Genomic DNA, 19,170 nt, shown 5'->3' with positions numbered 1-19,170 from the left:
GGACCAGGCAATATAAGCGCTGTCAACTCGGTCCTCGTGCACGAAAAGTCGTGAAAACTGTCCGCTCTGCCGGTGAATTTCGTTTGCTGAACTGAATTCAACGATAATCTGGTGTGACTGCAGATTATTTGCGTATATCCGCATCAGGACAGCCAATTTTGTCTACTGCCAAAACAGAAAAATGGTAAGTATCCCGTTTGAAGTGATCATTTTTCGCGATAAGCGATGTTGGGTCAGAGCCAGCTTCCAGAGGATAGAACCAAAGGTCTGGAACATTCTTCGTCCGCGCTTGTGGGACATATTCTTATCAATGTGTTCCAATTTGCTTTTGAGATAGTCGGATGATAAGTGTTCCGAGCGCATTATAAAGTTAATCCACGATTGAACCGTGGACAAATGGACTGGAAGATTGAACCGGCGTTTGGTTCTATGGTGGAGTTGCTTGCTTACGTAATACTGACCCCCCGCCCCGTCACAAGCATCAACGCACGCGGAACATTGATTGTTGCCCTCGTATATGCCATGAGATTAATAATTGCAACGAAATTCATTATTCTGGTCTGGTTCCCATTCTAGTCTGTCACGAAACGTCTACTGCCGCTTTTGGATCGTGTGCTGATCCTGCGCGCGGAAGCTCTCACCAAGACGAAAGGAGGAATCGTTATCCCCGAGAAGGCCCAATCGAAGGTTCTCGAAGGAACGATTGTAGCCGTTGGACCCGGTGCTCGCAATACTCAGACCGGCGAGCATGTGCCACTGTCTGTGAAGGTCGGCGAAAAGGTGCTGTTGCCAGAGTACGGAGGCACCAAGGTGGAACTGGGAGACAGCAAAGAGTATCATCTCTTCCGGGAAGCTGATATTCTGGCCAAGATTGAATAAGAGTCGCATAGCAACACCATTACCGGGTGTGTGCAACAGGACAAACGCACTTGATGCGTTGCGCGCGCGGTGGCAAAGTTGAGTTAGATGGTGGCATTTATTTACAACGTTAAGAAGTTGAACCCAGTGACCATTGTATCGTTCTTCTGGTGTTGTCTGAATCGTGATGAATGCTTCCCATGTACGGACTGTTTTAGGGAGGGCAGCATTGTGAGGGAAAACTCTACCGGTTGACAAATATTGTACAAGTTCGTTCATTCGTTATGGCCTCGCAACAGGTGACGATGTTGTGGCCCGCGAGGCGTTTTCTCGCCCGGATCGTGTCATGGACCACCAAAGACGGGACGTCATTTGCTGCTCCTGATACACGATCCATGGGATGGAGTTGAATGCTTCCCGTCCGAACGAAGGCTTCCTTTGCCCATCAAGTTCAAATGCTAGGACGCTTGATGGTCAAACGTCGCCGGCGTTGGTCGGATGAAGTTAAAGAAGGAAAACGATTAGCTGAGAGAGAAATGTATGATTTCAACCATCCTTAATAAAAAGACAAATCGAATACTACGCTAAACCAACGCAAGGCTCTTATGACATTGCTTTTAAAATCCTTTGAAAAAAGTAAATGTGTTTACGTTTATTTACAGAATCATTTTGTGCATTGGTTTACCCTTAACGCCCAATCCGGTTACTTTGAAGAGTTCCCCAGCCGGTGCAGGTTTGTCACCTTTTGAAGAGGTGGTGACGAATAGCTCATCCAACTGAGGACCACCGAACGCGACCGATGTAACTTGCTCAGCTGGAATTTTGATTTCCTGTACAAGTTGTTGGGAACTGTAGAAGAAGAACGTATCGTCAGATATGTCACTGCGCGATCTGCCCCTACAGAATGCAGGATACTAACCGTTTATCAACTTTCATAACCTTCGAACCGCCCCAGGTAGCAATGTACAGATTCCCGTCGGCATCACTCGTCATCCCATCGGCAACATAGCCCGGATTGGTTCCATTAACACGCAAGTCGAAAAATACCGTCTCATTTTTGAGATCTCCATTTTCATCGACGTCAAACGATTTCACGTCCAACGCTGCGGAATCGATGTAATACATGCGTAAAGGATTGACGGGCTCATCCCATGTCAGTCCGTTTGAAACGCTGATGTTCTTCTTTTGCAACACCATGGTTTCATTGGTGTAGCGGAAAAATTGTCCTTCCTTCTGTGCAAGTAGATCGCCCAGAGATTCCAGCTGCATCGTGCCAGCGTACAGTCGTCCGGACGGATCGACCTTACCGTCGTTGAAACGAACGTGGCTCTGGCTGTTACCTAAATCGGCTAGTACACGGACGTGTTGTGCTTCTTCGGACCGACCATCCCAACGGATCAAGGTCACACGGTTGTTCTCGCCCACCACAAAATGTTCCGGTTGACCCGCCACAAGCACAATGAACGAAATGGAATTAGCTCCCTCTGGAGAAGAAATCGATTTCAATTAAACTAAACTCCAGAAAGGCGCCTTTTGCATACTCACCAAGCTTTGCACTGTAGGTACGATTGTCCGCATAATCGTAACGAAGGACGGCCGGTGTGTCGATGTCCACATAGTAAAGGCTCTGGGTTTCAATATCCCAAACTGGCCCTTCCCCTAGCTTTGTGCGAGGGCCTGGAAGCTGCACTACCTGATAGCTGTTATCACTGCTCGACATCTTGTTTTGGGACTGTTAAAATTAAACAATGATTAGTGCTGACCAGCCGAGGGCAACTTTTCGCTCAATAGTGTGACCTTCAACTAGTTCCTTCCTATAGCTTTTAACGTTCAAAGCAAACGTAACTTCTTAAACAACCTAATTGGCACCGATGGCACCTGAATTTGATAAATCGTAAGGACTCGATGAAGGAAGATAAGATAAATGATAGCAAAACAATAGCTATAATACCTGAAGTTCCTGAGCTTGGGTGAGGCTACCGAGTGCACTACAATACAACAAAACACTGATTACGATCAATTGCATGCTTCGCAATGAATGCAATGATGATGATGATGATCGAGTGATCTTCTTGATCGTCAATGTTGACAGCATGGCGGTTGCATTTGCGCCGAAATGGAACATCCAACCGAAATGTTATAGGTTTGGTTTGGTTTGATAACGTTGATCACAGACGAAATGTTTATTAACTTAAGGTCGATCAAAGACTAAATCGATTCGCAGTTGCAACACATGCAAGTTCAGCGATCGTCAAGGTCAAACAACACTAGATCACAAGACCAACTTTCACATTCTAGCAACGAATGGGCAGAAGAGATTAACAAACTTTCTAATCACCTTAAAAACTTGTTAAACATTCTTAACCGAGAGTATGTGTGTAGAGAGACGAAAAGACAGAGAGAAATGTAAACTTGAACGATTGAATAATCAAGAGAATAGAGGAGTAGAAAGTTTAGAACCTTTAGAATTTTTTAAAACTAAAGTGTTTTCAGACTGTTTCTCTCAATCATGAATATAAAGGAATACAAGACAGTATTACAAGAACAAAAAAGACAAAGAAATATGGTTAATAGCCAGAAAACCGCTTTGTAAAATACGTGAATGTTTGAATAATTTAACGATTTGAATAATTAAAAAAAAACCCTCGTATTTTCGAACCAAAGTGTCACAGCATTTTCGAACTGTCATCGATGACACACTGCAAATATGTCCCATCAACAACAATAAATACGAGATCGATTTGCTTTGGTTGTGCGTATCGCGTTTCTGTGCATTTGGTGATGTGTTGCATATAAATCACGAATCGTTGGTTGGTTTGCTAGGGTGGAACATTTCCGCAGCTAAAACGCTCATATGGCCGATCAAGCCTCGGTTAGGCCGAAATGTCCCTGTATCCTGTGCGGGCGCCCATTCGTACGCACTAAGAAACGCATAAGAGAACGTGACGATCGTACGTGAAAAGCGCAATTTCCCGAGAAGATTGTGTATCGTTGCCAAGGAGGAAAGCATTTGCGCGCTAGAACATTGTCACTCGTACCGAGAGTAGGCCGAAACTTGCGCCGGAGAAGCATCGGACGTGTGTGAAGTGCGCGGCACAGTCACAAGCGGAAAACGCTTCTTATCACAAACTCCCGTGCGGGCTCACCTGTGTTGTGACACGAATGAGCTTCAGCCCGATAGGATGGAACAATTTTCGCACGATCTAACGTTGGCGTTAGAGGAAACTTCCCGCACGAATTCAAGTAAGGTCCGGTGGGGAGTGCGTCGCCGAACGCGATCGACGGGAAATTTGCGTAAGTCCAAAACGTTTCGATGTGCTTCTGATTGTGAAGTGTTTATTTATCGGTTATTGTTTTACGTATATTCACAGCTTGTGCACCACAACCGACGGAGGACAGCTCCAGCAGTCCGACCGATCCACCGGCCTGCAATGTAGTGATGAACCAGGCCGACTCGCCCTATCTCAGTGGCAGCAACAACATCGTTCAAAGTGATTCGGACGATAGACATTCCGTGGCGTTTACGTTCAAGTTGCGCCAAACGCCACTTTCGGGAAACTTTGAGTCCGATTCGCTGAACGAAAACTTCAGTCCAGCTAGGTAGGCTTCAGGGGGGAAAAAAGGTGCGAAAGCGTTTCTCAACCGCTTACTTCTCATTCACAGACCGAACATGCGGCGCAAACGAAAGTACAAACGTATGGCCGTTGAGTATGAGACGACACCATCCACACCACATATCGGTGTGACTCCACTGTTTCCCGTAGCGGGTACGGTAAAGAAACGTGTATTTAAACACTCGGCGTGCCCAGATAGTTTTAGGTCAGTGTAAATTTCATTGGGTTTTTATTGTGTTTAATTTTAAAGCCATTCTTACTCCATCCACAGGAGCACCATGTTTTTCTGTGGGAAGCGAAAGCGCGGCCAGCGAGACCGTGGAGGTTTGGATTATGATTTCTGCAAGCAGCATTCCAGCAGCGTACCGAGACAGCGGGAATTCTTCGGACCGAAAGGTTCGTCCTACAGCGAGTACAAAAGTCGCAACCGTGCCGCTTCCTTCTCCGCCAGTATGATGAAGTGTGAAAGAATACTACCGCTGAATAAGACGGTCGTTTCGAAGATCGAAAGGATATCGGCGGACAGAGATCGTGAGCGATCCGCCTTGCTGGAAGCTTCAAGATCCAGCGCAGTAGTTGCCCCCTCTGCTCCGGTTGCCGTCCCGACTGGAGGGGAGTTTAATTTTTCGATCCCGTTACAGCAACAGTTGCCAGCTGTACCGATGCCACTGGAAGGTGGTGTGGTTTTACCATTGATCGGAAGCCAAGGAAGCGGTGATAAAACTACTCAGCATCAAATCGTTGCTCTCGGTACAAACAGCACCGTCAGTGTTCCGTTGAGTCAGTCAAGCTTGGGTGGAATCACTCCATTGGTCTTACCGTCGAACAGTTTAAATGCACTTCAACAGCTTACTATACCTACAACATCTACAGTAACGACACCCCTCATAGTTCCTCTCGGAACGAAGCAAACAGGTCCGCTAAACCTAATGGAAAGCAAACCATTGGTTCATCCATTTGGTGGAAATGTTGAGAGTTCAATTAACTTCCAACAATCGTTTTCGGAAATCGCCTCGTTGCCGCCTTCCGCCACCACCGCAACGACTACAGCCGTCGTAGAGCCGATGAAAGCGGCAGTAGTTGCAAAGGTAAAAGCGAACTATCCGAAAGAAAAGCATCGCCATCGTAAATCGAAGTACATCCGCAAGAAGCAAATGCTCATGATGGCTGGATCGGAAGGACAGGGCCAACTGATGGACTGTAGTGGACAGGTGAACGATTTCTTAAGCTCCAGCTCGCTCAGCTCGAGCGATTCGGAAGCAGTGTTGGCAAACGAGACGGATCACGAAGGCGACGACGAGTTAACGGATTGGCCCGGCAATGAGGCAATGATTACATTTGCATCGAAGCACGACTTTCGCAAAGCATATCATGGCAATCGTGCTCCGGCAGCAATTGGGCCATCTGCTGCACTCGGTAGACCGATGCTGGCCCATGTAAGCCAGCAGGTCGAACATGAGCTACCGGATGACGATACACTGATGTCGGCTGATGAGCTGTTAACATCGGCTGCCGAAATTACGATGCAACCTGTAGGCTCGACAGCAGGCGGTGGCATCGGATTGAACACCATTGATACAAATCTGACGATTCCGATTGGTGCGGATTTATCCGCAATGAGCTCACCGTTTCTAGTCAACAACATTGCACCCGGATTACCGCTGGCTAATGAGATACGGGAGATACGTGCCGGCTGTAGAAGAATCCGTGAGGAGCGGCCCGGATTTTCTATCATATCAAGCGTGAACGAGTTGCTATCAAGGTATGTACTTTGAGCCTTTTTAAGAGGAGTATTTAATAAATCACATTTCATATGTATACCCAAAACGGACAGGTTTCTTCAAGATGATCAGCAGCGCGAACTGACACTGCACGATGTTGACAAAGCGGAACATGATAAGCTGCAGGATCTATGTAAGCTTTATTCCCTGAACGCACAACAATTAAGCGAAAACGGAAGTGTTGTAATGCTGAGCAAAACCAGGTAAGTCCTGTGGGTTTATTGTGTAAGAATTGTAATGGAAAATCGATTTCATCTCTCATACTCTAGCAACACGATGCAATCGGTCCGAATCGATCAATCAAACCTACCGAAACGACTGGGAGATTTCAAACGGCGTTGCTACGGCAATGCGGAAGCTCTGCAATTTCACGACGGTGCTACCAGCTAAATAAGCCAGGTAAGCTCCAGTACCATTCCAGTACCAGAACGGATGGTTTTTTTCTTCTTTTAGGATAAATTTTATTCTCGGATGAAATGAATTAATATTATTATGCCATTTCGTAAGGCGTGGGTCAAGAACGATAAGGCAGCGAATTGTTTTCGATTGTACAGGATAAAAATATAGTGAAGATTTAGAACAGTGGCCCATTTGTAAAGTTAAGACATGTAAATTAAATAGCTAAGACACTTAAAGAACGATCCGCTTTTAACGTTTTTTTGTTTAATTCGGCAGAAAGGGAGATAGAGAAAAAACGAGAGAGAGTCTCACTGTGTGGTTAGGGAACGGATTTACGCATGGAAACGGATGAATCAAGTTAACCAAAACAAACGCAGACAAACGGATTTAATTGGGCTAACAAACGATATTCAAAGTTAACCAGGCGCTTAAGGGAACCCGCGAGCTATGTACCATTTGATACATAGCGCATGTTGTACAGCTAGTATTTATAGATAAATTAAAGCATTTATAGCCCACATTTCGCCATTTGCTTCTCGTAGGCTTGTTAAAGAAAGGCGAAAACAAGTTTTGTGCTTGCGCTAAACGCACCGTTGCTAGTTTAGCAAGTTTTTAAACACGTCAAAGGCCTGTACTGATGGGAAGCACGACCGAATATTACGCAGAACGGAGCAATTCAATAAAAACGGGACCGCCCATATCATTGCGAAACAAGTAAAATGGTTTTGCCAACAGGCAGCATTTGCTAAAACACACGTTTGTTTGTTTGTTATGAGCTGTCTTTATTCACTTTGTTTTCATTTGTACAGTAGAGAGAAAGTCGAAGTAGGGCGTAGTCCGCTGTATGGAAGAGTATAGCATCCGAACTTTTAGATGAATAATTTAAACTTATTAACTAATTTCGAACCAATAACAAGTATCTGTAACGGGTTACGGAAATGTAACCTTGTGTTTCACCTGCCGTCACTCTCCATGCTGGCGTCTTATCTTTGGAGCTTACATCGGATACTTATCGCATCTTTCCATAGCTACACAGTAAATTAAACTACTATTGTATATTTGCTTACCTTACATACTACTAACAAAGCTTGTCTTCGAAATTCGAACTTGCCCTAGAAATTCGTTAGTGTGTGCGCCACGCATGCAAACTTTTTAAACCTAATTTGGCATCGTGAATATTAGGACTTGTGGTTTTACAAAATGTGCACGTTGTATGTATAAGAGCGAACAAATGCCACTCGTCGTGCGATGGGTTTTGTAATCGTTTGGTGTCATAAAGGATGTGATACTAGACGCGACGATTGCGCCGCGACATGATCGACATCGTCTTTCATTTGGTTTGAAGGCAACTAGCTTATCAGTATTTTATGAAAGTCCCGTTGTGGTTTTGTTGCTTCATCAAGCACTGCTACCTATTATTCGTAGAAAGATAATGCCCTTCAGTGTACGGCCGGGGTTTGCTTATCTCTTCTAACTATCTTGAATGGCGACTAAATGTTGTGGGTGCGGCGAATCTGTAAGAAAATGAAACATATCTTTAGTTGGTATCGCAAGATCGTAAAACAGTCTTTCTTAAATGCACTGATGTGATATCTACTTTAATGATATTAAGTTGTGAGTTGAAAAAGGCAAACACACACACACATCCAGACTGTAACGATGAAGCGAGTGTTTCCAGTCAAATGTTTGAATTTTTGCAATGAACATTCAATGATGGTTTGAGATATGTAGAAAGAGCTGTTGGAAAATTGTTACGAGAAGAACTACGAAGCAGTCAAAAGGAGAGAAAGCAATGCTAGAAAGAATTCGTCTAAGTGTAAAGACAGTGTAAATAATGCAAGAAAGGTCAAAGCGGAGTGCATCCAAAACAGTAAGTGTTATAAGAAGCGCGCGTCATCGCTTCCGGTGCTGGCAAGGGAGCGTCGTTCGTTCCGATTACCTTGGCGTAGTCGGCTGGATGGGGGCGACTCTGGTTCGGCTATTGAAACTTGGGACACCATGGTACGACTGTGGTTGTAACTGTACCCTATGTCTTTCCATTTCTCTAAATAAAATGTACACAAGTAAAAACGGAAACGGAATCTAAGTCAGGACGTTCTGATGGTGATTTTGGGTAGGGTTTCGAAAATATAAATCTATGGTAAAAAGCAGTCCAAATTGTGTTTCCTGATCGATCAAAAGCCTGATCTATCCGAAGGTTAAATTGATGATGGTTTACACAATAACATCATATCGAAACCTAACACCTTGTAATTGTACAATAATTTTTGTTTTCTCTATAGACCAAAGTACATCAATCGTAAAGAAGCGTGAGTGTACAATGATCCGGCACTTCAGGGACAATATCAACTTTTTTTTCTTCCATTAAGCGTGACAGACAAATGTGTAAAAAAATAATCAATCTCGCTGCTTCTATCGATGATTAAAAATGCTCAACATGTACGAGATACTTGCTTCGTGTTGCAAGACCCGTGTCCCTCAAACGCTTGTCCCTTTGGGATCTTTTGGGCATCGAATGGGCTTACCTCCAACGCTGCTACCACCGAAACCGAGCAATCGAGAGGGCTTGCAGAAGATCACGGTTTTGTACGCTTGCCGATACTGCTTGTTCATGATCACGTAGATGATGGGGTTCATGCACGCAGAAAGGTACAGCATGATGTAACCAATGATATGCAGCGCTAGAAATGATAAATAAAATAGTTTAAGAAGCTGGTCAACAATATTCACCAACCGTCTACGTACCTGGGTACGCAACATTTTTGTCCACAATTTTAGAAATTGTTATCGGCAGATAGCAACACACGAACGAGAGGAAAATGGCCAGAACCATCTTGGTGATACGCCACTCGTTACGTCTGGCCTTTGCATCCCGGGTGTCGGCGGCAGTTCGTGTGCCCGCTACCTTCACCGCAGACGAACTGGCCGTGTAGCTGATGGAGTTATTGTTTGCCGATCTGGAGCTACCGGCTGAGAGTGGTGAGGCCGGATCAACCGCCGATCGCAGATTGTTTGGAATGTTGCACTGTGATTTGGAATGGTTTTTCATTCGTTTGTCCGATCTGGGAATGAACGTGACGTGCGGCTGGGTTAGTAAGGTTGTAGCTGGTTGTATGAAGGAGAGGGTAATTCGTACTTGTGAACGACGCAAAAGATGCGACTGTAGCATATCACGATAATAATGCACGGAATGATAAAGGCAATGATGAACATGGCCGTTTTACTGGTACGTCCTTCGTCATCTGGCAGGATGGAGCAGGTACCGAGCTGTGGGTTGTATCCGAATTTACCTAAAATTAAAGCGAAACAATCAGTAAATTGTTTGGTACGATAAGAGAGTTCTGTTCCGTACCCCAAACACCGAAAAGCGTTGGCAGTTGGAAGCCGTACGAAAACAACCAGCAGGCAATGATCATCACCATAATCCAAGACGTTTTGTACACCTTCGGATAGATGCTGTAGTGTGCGATCATGATGTAGCTGTTGCGAATTGGTTAGAAGAAACGATCAGTAGAGATATTAGAAAAACTGGAAGGAAGCATGTCTGTTTTTTCGATACGTACCGGTTTATGCTGATCATCGTAATGCAGAGTAGCGACACACCGACGCTACCGTATTGTATAAACGTTATCAGCGTGCAGAGTGTATCGCCGTGGTTCCAAGTGCCCTGGATGAAGCGCGCCGCGTTAAATGGCAGGACAATTATGCAAAACAGACAGTCGGCGATGCATAGACTGGCGTTGAAAAGGGGAAGTTATGAAATCGTTATGTTTGGTTCAGTGTCCAGGTCAGTGTTGGGACTTCTCAGATTATGTTTCAAAAATGGATATTCGATAGGATATTCAATTTGGAGGGTTTCATGGAGGGTTTCATGGAGAAGTGATGACTCAAGATGCAATTGATACGCATTTGGGTATTCGACTTCCACCAAAATATTCGTTCGTTTTGATACATCCCTCACGTGCGCGAGTAACCTACCTGATAATGAAGGCTGCTGCAACGTTACGCACCTTGGGACATCTGAGCAGTGCGACAATGGTAAGCAGGTTGCCCAAAATTCCTGTTACCATTATCGTTATAGTGGTAACGGCGGCAAACGTAAGCAATGGGCGGGAAAATCTGTGGAAAAAGCAAAATAAAAAAGGAAGACATCGATCAGAACGATAGTAATCCTTGGACCTAGATATTGGACTCCTTCCCATTTGTAACCCGACACTAAATCAATAAACGATCCTTTTTATTTACTTCCCACACATTCGACGAGGATATCGCAGACAAATCCGTCCAAAGATTATGAGCGTAATGTTTAAACATGCCAGCTGAAATTGTAACTGTTCTGGCCATCTTCATTTCCAAAAACTTCATCTCACTCGCGTTCTTAAGCGGTTTAGTTTAAATCCCCAACCGCAACTGCGTGTGTGTGTATGTCGCTGGAGGGATGCATATGGTGGTCTGCATCGAATGTGACCCGGCAGCGAAACGACAACATCCGGGCCAACAGGGCTGGAGCGTGGTTCATTCCGTTTTATTTATAAACAGAAACCTCCGTACGACGTCGATCAAGCGAAGGGAGCAGTCCGAGCACAGGAAGCTTAAAGGTTGGATTGAACGGGGTAGAGAAAACAAAATAAAGGAGCATACTGCGGATGCAAAGGAAATGCAATGTTTCTTATTGTGACAAGCGTTTATGCTACACATTCTCGGTAATGTTGGGAACCATAAGCCAAACCGAATGTGATGGGGAGGTCGATCAGTCGGGATCGTTTATTTGGTCTACGTTTTATTTAGTTATTTCGAGACAACCCATCAACGTGGAGAGTTGGTTGGGTTAATTAAGATTTAAATGAATGTTTTTGCTAAAAAAAAGAGCATAGAATCGCAAGAATTTGTTTTATGAAATGATTTGTATCATGCGATCGTTCCCACATTGGTGGATGTTCATAATAAGCGGTCCGATGAATTGAAACTCCAATTCAAACCCTCTGATAACCTTCAACAGCCACAAAACTCACCACCAATTGGGTAAATGTCAATGCGTATCCGAAAAGGGCTCGGTTTTTTCATTTGTGAAACGGGGACATTCTTCGCCGTCAACTCGTACCACAGTTTTGTTGGGCTTCAAAGGTCCATCAAAACACAGATCCATCCATTGGATGGATCGGATTACACACCGCCGGTCTCTGAGATCCATGAAGCGCCGGGTGAGGCTTTTTGTTGTTTTTTTTTTCTCCTTTGCGACCCGCCATCGAAATAAATAAGAGTCGTTGTCTGGTTGCACATGTGGACGAGGGTTGGACGCGTGTTACCCGTTTACACGGCCACTTGGCCTCAGATGACGCAGGCTCGCTGAACGGAACTAATCTTTCGCTCGTTTCCTAACATTAATTGCTTGAAGGTGCTACAAAGTTTATCGTTACCAAGTGAAGGGAATGGTACAACCATGAGACTGGTGCAAATGTATTTACAATGTTAATTTATGTATGTCTTTGATTGATAAAATGTAACATAATGTTTTGTGGAAATAGTAGAATAAATTTATTCTACAGTTCCTTGGTGGAGAGGTTAAATTACAAAGAGACAAAGCTACGCTATAAATAGACAATTTGCACTGCCAAGACCCAATAAGAGGTACTCTACCGACGGCAGATATCGCGTCTAAGTCACAAAAGCCTTCACAGCACTTCAGGTCAGTTGGAATTACTCAGGTTTCAGGCTGCAGCAACAATGAGTGAAGTTATGCAGCAAGCGTGAGCAATATGAGTCAGCCTCCCAGACACTCTCCACTGTGAAGATCGTACCAGGCAATTAATTGCCTACCGAGCGCCCAGACACGAAGTCGCGCAAGGAAATGTTTGTCATGAGCAAGCTTCTTGGAACGAGCGTATGACATCGAACGATGATTAACCCAAGTTGTGTGCTTTTTAGGTGCTAAATGTTTTCTTTCCGATGAGCAACTGTATGATTTGAAAACATACAAAAGTGTGGAAGCAAAACCGGACCGGTGAAACAACGAATGCATTCGTCCCAAAACGTATCTAATAAGGAAGATTGTGATAGAGATCATAGGTTAACTGGGAAATTCTATCTATCCCTCCATATACACGACCCGCAACTTGATTAGTCAATTGGCTCTGATAATGATTGGCCTCAGAACTGTTGGGGGAACATATTTTGAGTATGGCCCAGCACTCCTTCCTAGCCAAATTGTACCACAAGTTTGCAGTGGCATTTTTGTTGTTGTTGTCAAACTCATGGTCGAATTGCAACCGCGCACCGCAAGCAGAGGGGTTCAGTACATGCGCATCCCGTACGCAGGAAGTAGCATTACCGCGTGCAATTCCACATTACCCTACAGGCCCAGGTTTTGTAGTTCGCTTTGCACAAAATTTCATTGCTTATTTCCTTTTTTAATTTGGAACCTTATGGGGTTTTTGCGCGGTGCTGAGGGTTTATTTGCTCTGCCCGTTTTGTATGGGGCATTTTGATGCGAGTAGGGTTTATTTGATCGTGATTTCCCTGTTGATAGACACATCGGTAGCTAGACGGACTATGGGGAGGTGAGGCGACCAAACACACCATCAACCGGACTGGTACGGACGTCTTTTCGCTTCATTTGCCTTCATGTTGCAAAACGTTTTGGTGCTTCTGGTTTGCATCGCCAAAACAGTCCCAGGAAGCTGTTACAGTTATGTATGCTTATGTTCTGCATGGGGCGAAAACACCCTACGATAGCAATGGACACATGTGTAGGGAAGTGTAATTACCGGTAACATTAAACCTTTGTTTTTAAACATTTCATTTATACTGGTTTTATCGCATTTTGATTAGCATAAAAGTGTTTGTTTCGGTCTGATGGTGAAATTTGAATCCTACTGTTGAACGCCAACTCCAAAGGCAATAAACTCATCACATTTGGCACCGGTTCGACACACGATTACACGTCCGACCCCGTGGCTTACCTGCTGGTTTCGTCCGGGAAGTCATTACTATCGTTCTCCGTCTCCGCGAACGGACCGATCGTTGGCAAAACGGAAGTAACATTGCTCCATCGTTCATCGAACGTTCCGTTGAGAAGTTCGTCCATGGCACCCAGAGAATGGTTAAGAGCGTGGTTAAGCCGAAGCTGTTGGCTGCAAATAGAGAAAGGATTCAAAGCAGTTAGGAATAGGCAGAGACAGACATGTGGCCGGCTTAATATTTCCTTCGCGAGTGTAGATATATAAGGGTGGAAAAGCTAAAATATGTTAACCAAATAAACAGTCGTTCAACGGTGAGAGATTTCCTATCCCCGGAAGATTGATCTTATGTGCCATTATTTGTGGTTTGCCATATGAGTACCAAACTGCTAGCTTGGAATCTGAGTTTGTAGAAGCTGTGTTTTCTTATTAAACAACAAAAAAAAGATCACACAAATGTTTCGAAAGGGAAATGATTGCGATCGACGATCAAGAATTGCATCGATCAAGTGAAGCCGGTTCGAAACGATGCATTCTCTGAACTGGAACTGGCCGGGTCGACTTATAGTTGTGTACCGAGCCGAGAACACGAGTGAGATAAGAACATGGAGAGGCGTTTGTGACAAATAGTGGCAACTGCCATCTCGGGAAATACAACGGCCCTTATCGGGTGCATTTCACTAAGCCGTGATGATGCAATGTAGCTGTAGCGTGTGGAGTTGGTTGTGAATTCTTATTTTATTTTATTTATTAGACAGCTCAATGACGCGTTTTACTCCAACAGTAGACAGAGAAAAAGAAAGGGATTTTGCTTCTTGGTAGATACGGACACGCCGAAGCGCTTTATCTTGGTGGAACGTTTGTGAATGGAAAACAAACGTAGAAGTCGAAAAGCTAGTATAATGTTGTTTATATTTAAGATGGGAGGTTGACTACATACAACAAAAACTTATGTACTAATCAATGAAATGACTACAAGAAATGAGAACACGTTAACATAAACAAGGCTACCACAATTCCACTTTTAGCTTGGATTAGGGATTTGTTTTTTTACTGCAGTTTTTGTGCATCAGGAACATAAAAACCTTTTCAAATTATAAAAGTATCACGGTTCTTTGTTCTGTGCTGCATACCACCCAAGCATAATCCAAACAAAAAGAGATGCCGAGATGCAATTGCAGCTGGGTTGGGAAGAAAAAGCAACAATGAATGCTTTCAGCGTCTTCAAGACTTTGACTGACTTTAGCCAATCGAAACGGCATTCGAAGAAATGAAAACATCAAAAAGGACAAAGTTGGCCTTTTCTTAGTTAGTAGTTGGCGAGTGTGAGGTCAGTGAAGAATATGATTTCCCTTCCCTGAGCCTGAAGCATCCCGAGCTCGTTTACCGCACCAGACGGGCTAGTGTTGGAATCGTCGAACATTCGATCAACGAAATTAAATGCAATTAACACCAATTAAAAAGGGTCACCAAGCTGGTTGGGTGGTGGAGAGCAACGAGCCAATGCGTATCCAGTAAAAGGCGTTGGCGGGAACGTCATCCCGTCCATGCGTGCACATGACCCTTGGCGAGGAAAGTTTGTATTAAAATCAAATGAAATTCTTACGCTGCCATACATAAAATGGCATGTAAAGACATTTGCTTCTAGGGTGAGGAGAACTCAGATTAAAAGCGAATGTGACGGTATCGGGTCAAATGCTCTTTTTTTCACCTCAATATAGACCGATCTTGTAGATGATCAAAACAAAATTTGAGGCCTGAGTTTAGCGAGATCACTTCAGTGGTTATTCTATTGACCTTGGTTATATACTTAGCCCAATATTTTTGTTTATCGTTTATTGTCGTTTAAGCCGTTACAGTAAAAAGGGGAAAAATATCACTTTATTAATTTTTTTTTCTGATAAAACTTGATCAGTTTTGTGAATCGTATACGTCTCAAATGCGCTACTAAATATTGTAATTATAAATATTTTTTTAACAGAGATGACCATCATCATTTTTACAATCATTATGACTAGCTTATTTCTTATCTCTCAAGAGTGCTGGTGGTTTAATCGGATGAGGTAGAGTTAGTTTTTGTTAGCAAATATCAAACAATGATTTAAGCATTAAACAATTTTAATAGCAAACACCAAATTCTTCTGTTTTGAGATATTTTTAATCAAAAGGGCTCCGATGCGTTGTCAACAAGTGTCTCTGCACAAATGCTAACAAAAGAGTCACAGTTTTAAAGGTTTTTTTTTGTTGCCAATTTGGCTTTATTTTTTAAGACCCATTTGTGAGAAGTACAATAAGAGAGGTAAAAACGGTTTTGTTTTTACACGGCATTGTTTAAACAGTTGATAGCAAACTGAATGTGCGTGCTTATGACTCACAAGTCCGTAGCGTTCAGCACTTGCGGTTTCGCGCGTCTGTTGCCATTTCAAGGTGCAATTGGCATGTCTTGCAAGACATGTACTCGGTCGGTCTAAGGTAGGCAACTTAATCGATGAGTCAAACGGGGTGGAATGCCATACCGTGGTTAACCACCTTTGGGTCCCGAGCAATCGAATCTACGTAGATTCGCTTGTGTCCGGCTAATCGGTAACGGAACAACAAGGAAACCAATCACACCTGTACGCGCCTGTGTGTGTGTGACGCATGGAAAATGAAAAAAAAACAACATAACATGCTGATCGGTTTTTGTTTGCAATTTTGTTAAATGGACCCCAAAAAGGGGGAATTCACAAAAAAAGCGACCCAAGTACGCACGATGGCCGTTGTCGGTTCCGATTTCTAATCATTCGGGGCACGCCAATGGTCGCGCCATGCTTGCCTTTGGCGTGTGTGATCACGTCGTGGGTTTAAGGTAATAAAACAAAACAAAAAACGCTCTCACATACACACACAAAGACACGCATATTGGAGTAGATTGATGCTTTCCGATCAATGATCGCTGTGTTGTTGGTGTTACTCATCGGGGTGGTTAAATTATTATGTGTTTGATTTAACGTTTTACACTTCAATTGGTAAATGGACACAAGGTGCGTCAGCTAAAAGGGCATTACTTTATTGACATTACTTTTTCTTCTTCTTTTTGTTTCATACCAAACCACATGCAATAACAATCGAAGCCGTCTTAGTGTACTGTCACAAAAAATACTTACTTATGAGGTTTTTACACTAAACCGGCCGACAATATTAAGCGGAACAAATCTTTACCGCTGATGAGATTCTTGATCGTTTACGCGAAGGAACTTTTTACACCGCACAGTTTCGTCGTTTTCGTGTCGTAAATTTTATCGCACTTTTGGTACACCTTTCACAGCACTTCATTGCTTCCAACTTTGTTTCCCCCTTTTTGTTTGGAACCGCCGCTGCAGTTTAGGTTCTAGCGCGCTTTACGACACAAACGCGTACGGGGTTTTAACCTTCTTCACCCTATAATAGCTCACACTCACTCACGTGCATTACTTTGATTGTGATAGCGCAATTTTCACTCGTATTTTTGCAATCTCATATGTGTATGTGTGTGTGTGCGTGTTTCCGCTCGGTTCGTCCTTCAGGGATAATATTTTTTTTCTTTTAGTTTAATTTTCAACGTCACCGCTGGCGAGCGTTTGAAACAGCATTTGCCCAACCTTGAGGCAGGTAAAGTACATCACGGTTAATGCAAGCAGGCGATAGGTGAAGACACTCATTGTACGATCAATTCAAGGCGATATACGCTAACGGAAGCGTGTAAAGAATAGGTTTAGGGCTAGCAAAACGGGTGTACCCCTTAATATCACGTTTCACTCCCTTCAGGGCTTGCGGAAACCGATCGCACCAGGCACAAACTTTTGGTCTAAAATTTCCACTAAAAGATGCTCTCCCCAGCGGCTGGACGTTTGTCAACTTTTAAAAACACACTGTCACAACTGGATGATGTGATAAGGTGATAGGAACCGGAGCAATGGACTCCGATAACAAATCGACGACGACCGGGTTCACGCACAGCCACAGACCACAATCAGTCGCGCGTTCCTTTTTAGCACTCAAATATTTGTCTTTTCTCGTCGCTTGTACGCACACACACACACCGTCCTGTGGATGTTTGTACGCACGGTGGACATACGCCGGGTACCGTGACGATCGCTGTTCGAATCTAGCCTCGTTTGCCTACCCGATTCCTTATCAACTCTAGCGTTTGCTTGTTCGAAATGTAAACAACGAATTGATGAACTGCAGCTCAACGAAATAAAAAAAAAACGGCTAGATGGAACCAACTCGAACCACTCCGTGGTTGTTATCGTTTTTGTCGTTGCAGACGTCGTCAAATGTTGCGCCCTGCCGGCTGGAATGTGTTGTGTCGATCGCTTCGTCTAAACTCCTGCATCTAACGCCGTGCTGGGCACTGTGGCAACTGTTCGCTCCGGTCGCTAAAGGCAAAGAATCACGCGGTACGATTTGAAACACACGCCTCGTGCCTGAGCATGGTTTAAGCAGCTTACGCAGCGCTCTTGCAGCTGCAGCATGCAACAAAATTTGTTTGCGCTACGGTTTGTGGTTCGATTTAAAATGAAATTTTAATTAAAAAGAAAAATGATAAAAGTTACGTTTAATTACTGCTTTCTTATTTTAAGCTACTTTTAGGAATACTTTAATATTTGTATTTCAGTTAATTTTTGTGGCGACCTAAAAAAAGTAAACGTTTTTAATGGGTATAAATTATAGCTTATTTACCATTTGATATTTTGGAATCTCATTTCTAGGATTATAGAACATTTGTTCGACTTATAAATGCATGCATGATGCATGATCTACGGTTTGTAACACAGCACTAGAGCACTGCCTAACCTTCGCTCCCTGGACTGAATTCGGAGAGAGTAACGAATATACTCTTTCAGTCTCTCCCTCTCTCTTGAGATCGAACAGTTGTGCAATAGCACCAAAACAAAACAAAACAAGGGATGCAGTACGTAGACATGTACGATACATCGACAAGAAGAAGTTTCGAATCAAAATTTTCAATGTAATAAAATTGAAAAATATCATTTTTTAGCTTAGAAAAATAAACCTTAAAACATATTTATTTTACTCATTTTTTTAATTGCTATAAAGATGAAAGAAATATAAAAATCGCTCTTTTTTCATTCCCTCTCACAGTTAAAATCTCTTTCTCTCTTCTTAGGATCATTATTCCAGCTGCCGTTTTTTTGCCCATAATGACCCGTGAAAATGTGTACAGCATCCTAGAAGCAAAGGAAGTAGGAAGGGGCGCATAAAATAGCACGGAAAAAGGACGACACAAAATAGCTGTGAAAAGAGATTTGTTTCACCTGGGATTCTTTTTCTTTCTTTTTCTTACATCTGCCGTAATGGGGTTTTGAGTATCCTCGCATAAAAAGTGATCGGGATTAGAAGAAGAAAAAAAAACTATTTCAAATATCTGTCATCAATCTTTTTTTTATTTAAAGCATTATTTGAGTGAAAAGAAGCGTATTTCAACAAATTCGCATTAAAATAGATCAATTTATAAAATTTTGTTAAATTTCCCCAAAAAAAACTAAGGCTATAGCCTTAGGAAATTTTCAAATTTTT

At 43.2% G+C, this 19,170-nt stretch overlaps 4 protein-coding genes across 9 annotated transcripts; 2 read left to right on the top strand and 2 right to left on the bottom strand.

The window, feature by feature from the left end:
- On the top strand, positions 1-1,451 carry LOC125764605 (10 kDa heat shock protein, mitochondrial). Its single transcript, XM_049428988.1, has 2 exons — positions 1-184; positions 577-1,451. Exons 1-2 carry the CDS (start codon positions 182-184, stop codon positions 877-879), a joined length of 306 nt encoding a protein of 101 aa, XP_049284945.1. The 5' UTR covers positions 1-181; the 3' UTR covers positions 880-1,451.
- An 18-nt stretch (positions 1,452-1,469) lies between these two features.
- On the bottom strand, positions 1,470-3,251 carry LOC125764600 (regucalcin-like). 2 transcript variants are annotated; one of them, XM_049428982.1, is made up of 4 exons: positions 2,810-3,251; positions 2,404-2,590; positions 1,778-2,342; positions 1,470-1,707 (listed from the first exon to the last, which is right to left on the bottom strand). In XM_049428982.1, the coding sequence occupies exons 1-4, from the start codon at positions 2,981-2,983 to the stop codon at positions 1,515-1,517; spliced, it is 1,119 nt and encodes a 372-aa protein (XP_049284939.1). In that variant the 5' UTR covers positions 2,984-3,251; the 3' UTR covers positions 1,470-1,514. The 2 variants fall into 2 exon arrangements, with proteins under 2 accessions (XP_049284939.1, XP_049284940.1); XM_049428983.1 differs by lacking the exon at positions 2,810-3,251 and adding an exon at positions 2,656-2,762.
- Positions 3,252-3,408: 157 nt separating this feature from the next.
- Positions 3,409-19,054, top strand: LOC125764596 (uncharacterized). 4 transcript variants are annotated; one of them, XM_049428973.1, is made up of 7 exons: positions 3,409-4,152; positions 4,230-4,458; positions 4,522-4,677; positions 4,744-6,234; positions 6,307-6,456; positions 6,523-6,652; positions 18,761-19,054. In XM_049428973.1, the coding sequence occupies exons 1-6, from the start codon at positions 4,041-4,043 to the stop codon at positions 6,641-6,643; spliced, it is 2,259 nt and encodes a 752-aa protein (XP_049284930.1). In that variant the 5' UTR covers positions 3,409-4,040; the 3' UTR covers positions 6,644-6,652; positions 18,761-19,054. The 4 variants fall into 4 exon arrangements, with proteins under 4 accessions (XP_049284930.1, XP_049284931.1, XP_049284932.1 ...); XM_049428974.1 differs by lacking the exon at positions 18,761-19,054 and adding an exon at positions 18,342-18,611; XM_049428975.1 differs by lacking the exon at positions 18,761-19,054 and adding an exon at positions 8,935-8,960.
- LOC125764599 (G-protein coupled receptor moody) lies at positions 7,410-18,006 on the bottom strand. Of its 2 annotated transcripts, XM_049428980.1 has the most exons (10): positions 16,755-18,006; positions 13,612-13,782; positions 10,631-10,771; positions 10,216-10,386; positions 10,005-10,132; positions 9,789-9,942; positions 9,398-9,714; positions 9,178-9,333; positions 8,592-8,696; positions 7,410-8,166 (listed from the first exon to the last, which is right to left on the bottom strand). In XM_049428980.1, the coding sequence occupies exons 2-10, from the start codon at positions 13,734-13,736 to the stop codon at positions 8,123-8,125; spliced, it is 1,341 nt and encodes a 446-aa protein (XP_049284937.1). In that variant the 5' UTR covers positions 13,737-13,782; positions 16,755-18,006; the 3' UTR covers positions 7,410-8,122. The 2 variants fall into 2 exon arrangements, with proteins under 2 accessions (XP_049284937.1, XP_049284938.1); XM_049428981.1 differs by lacking the exon at positions 8,592-8,696.
- Positions 19,055-19,170: the final 116 nt, after the last annotated feature.

The sequence above is a fragment of the Anopheles funestus genome, chromosome 2RL, assembly GCF_943734845.2.
Source record: "Anopheles funestus chromosome 2RL, idAnoFuneDA-416_04, whole genome shotgun sequence".
Taxonomy (NCBI): Eukaryota; Metazoa; Arthropoda; class Insecta; order Diptera; family Culicidae; genus Anopheles; species Anopheles funestus.
This window is presented reverse-complemented; position numbering and strand designations above follow the sequence as displayed.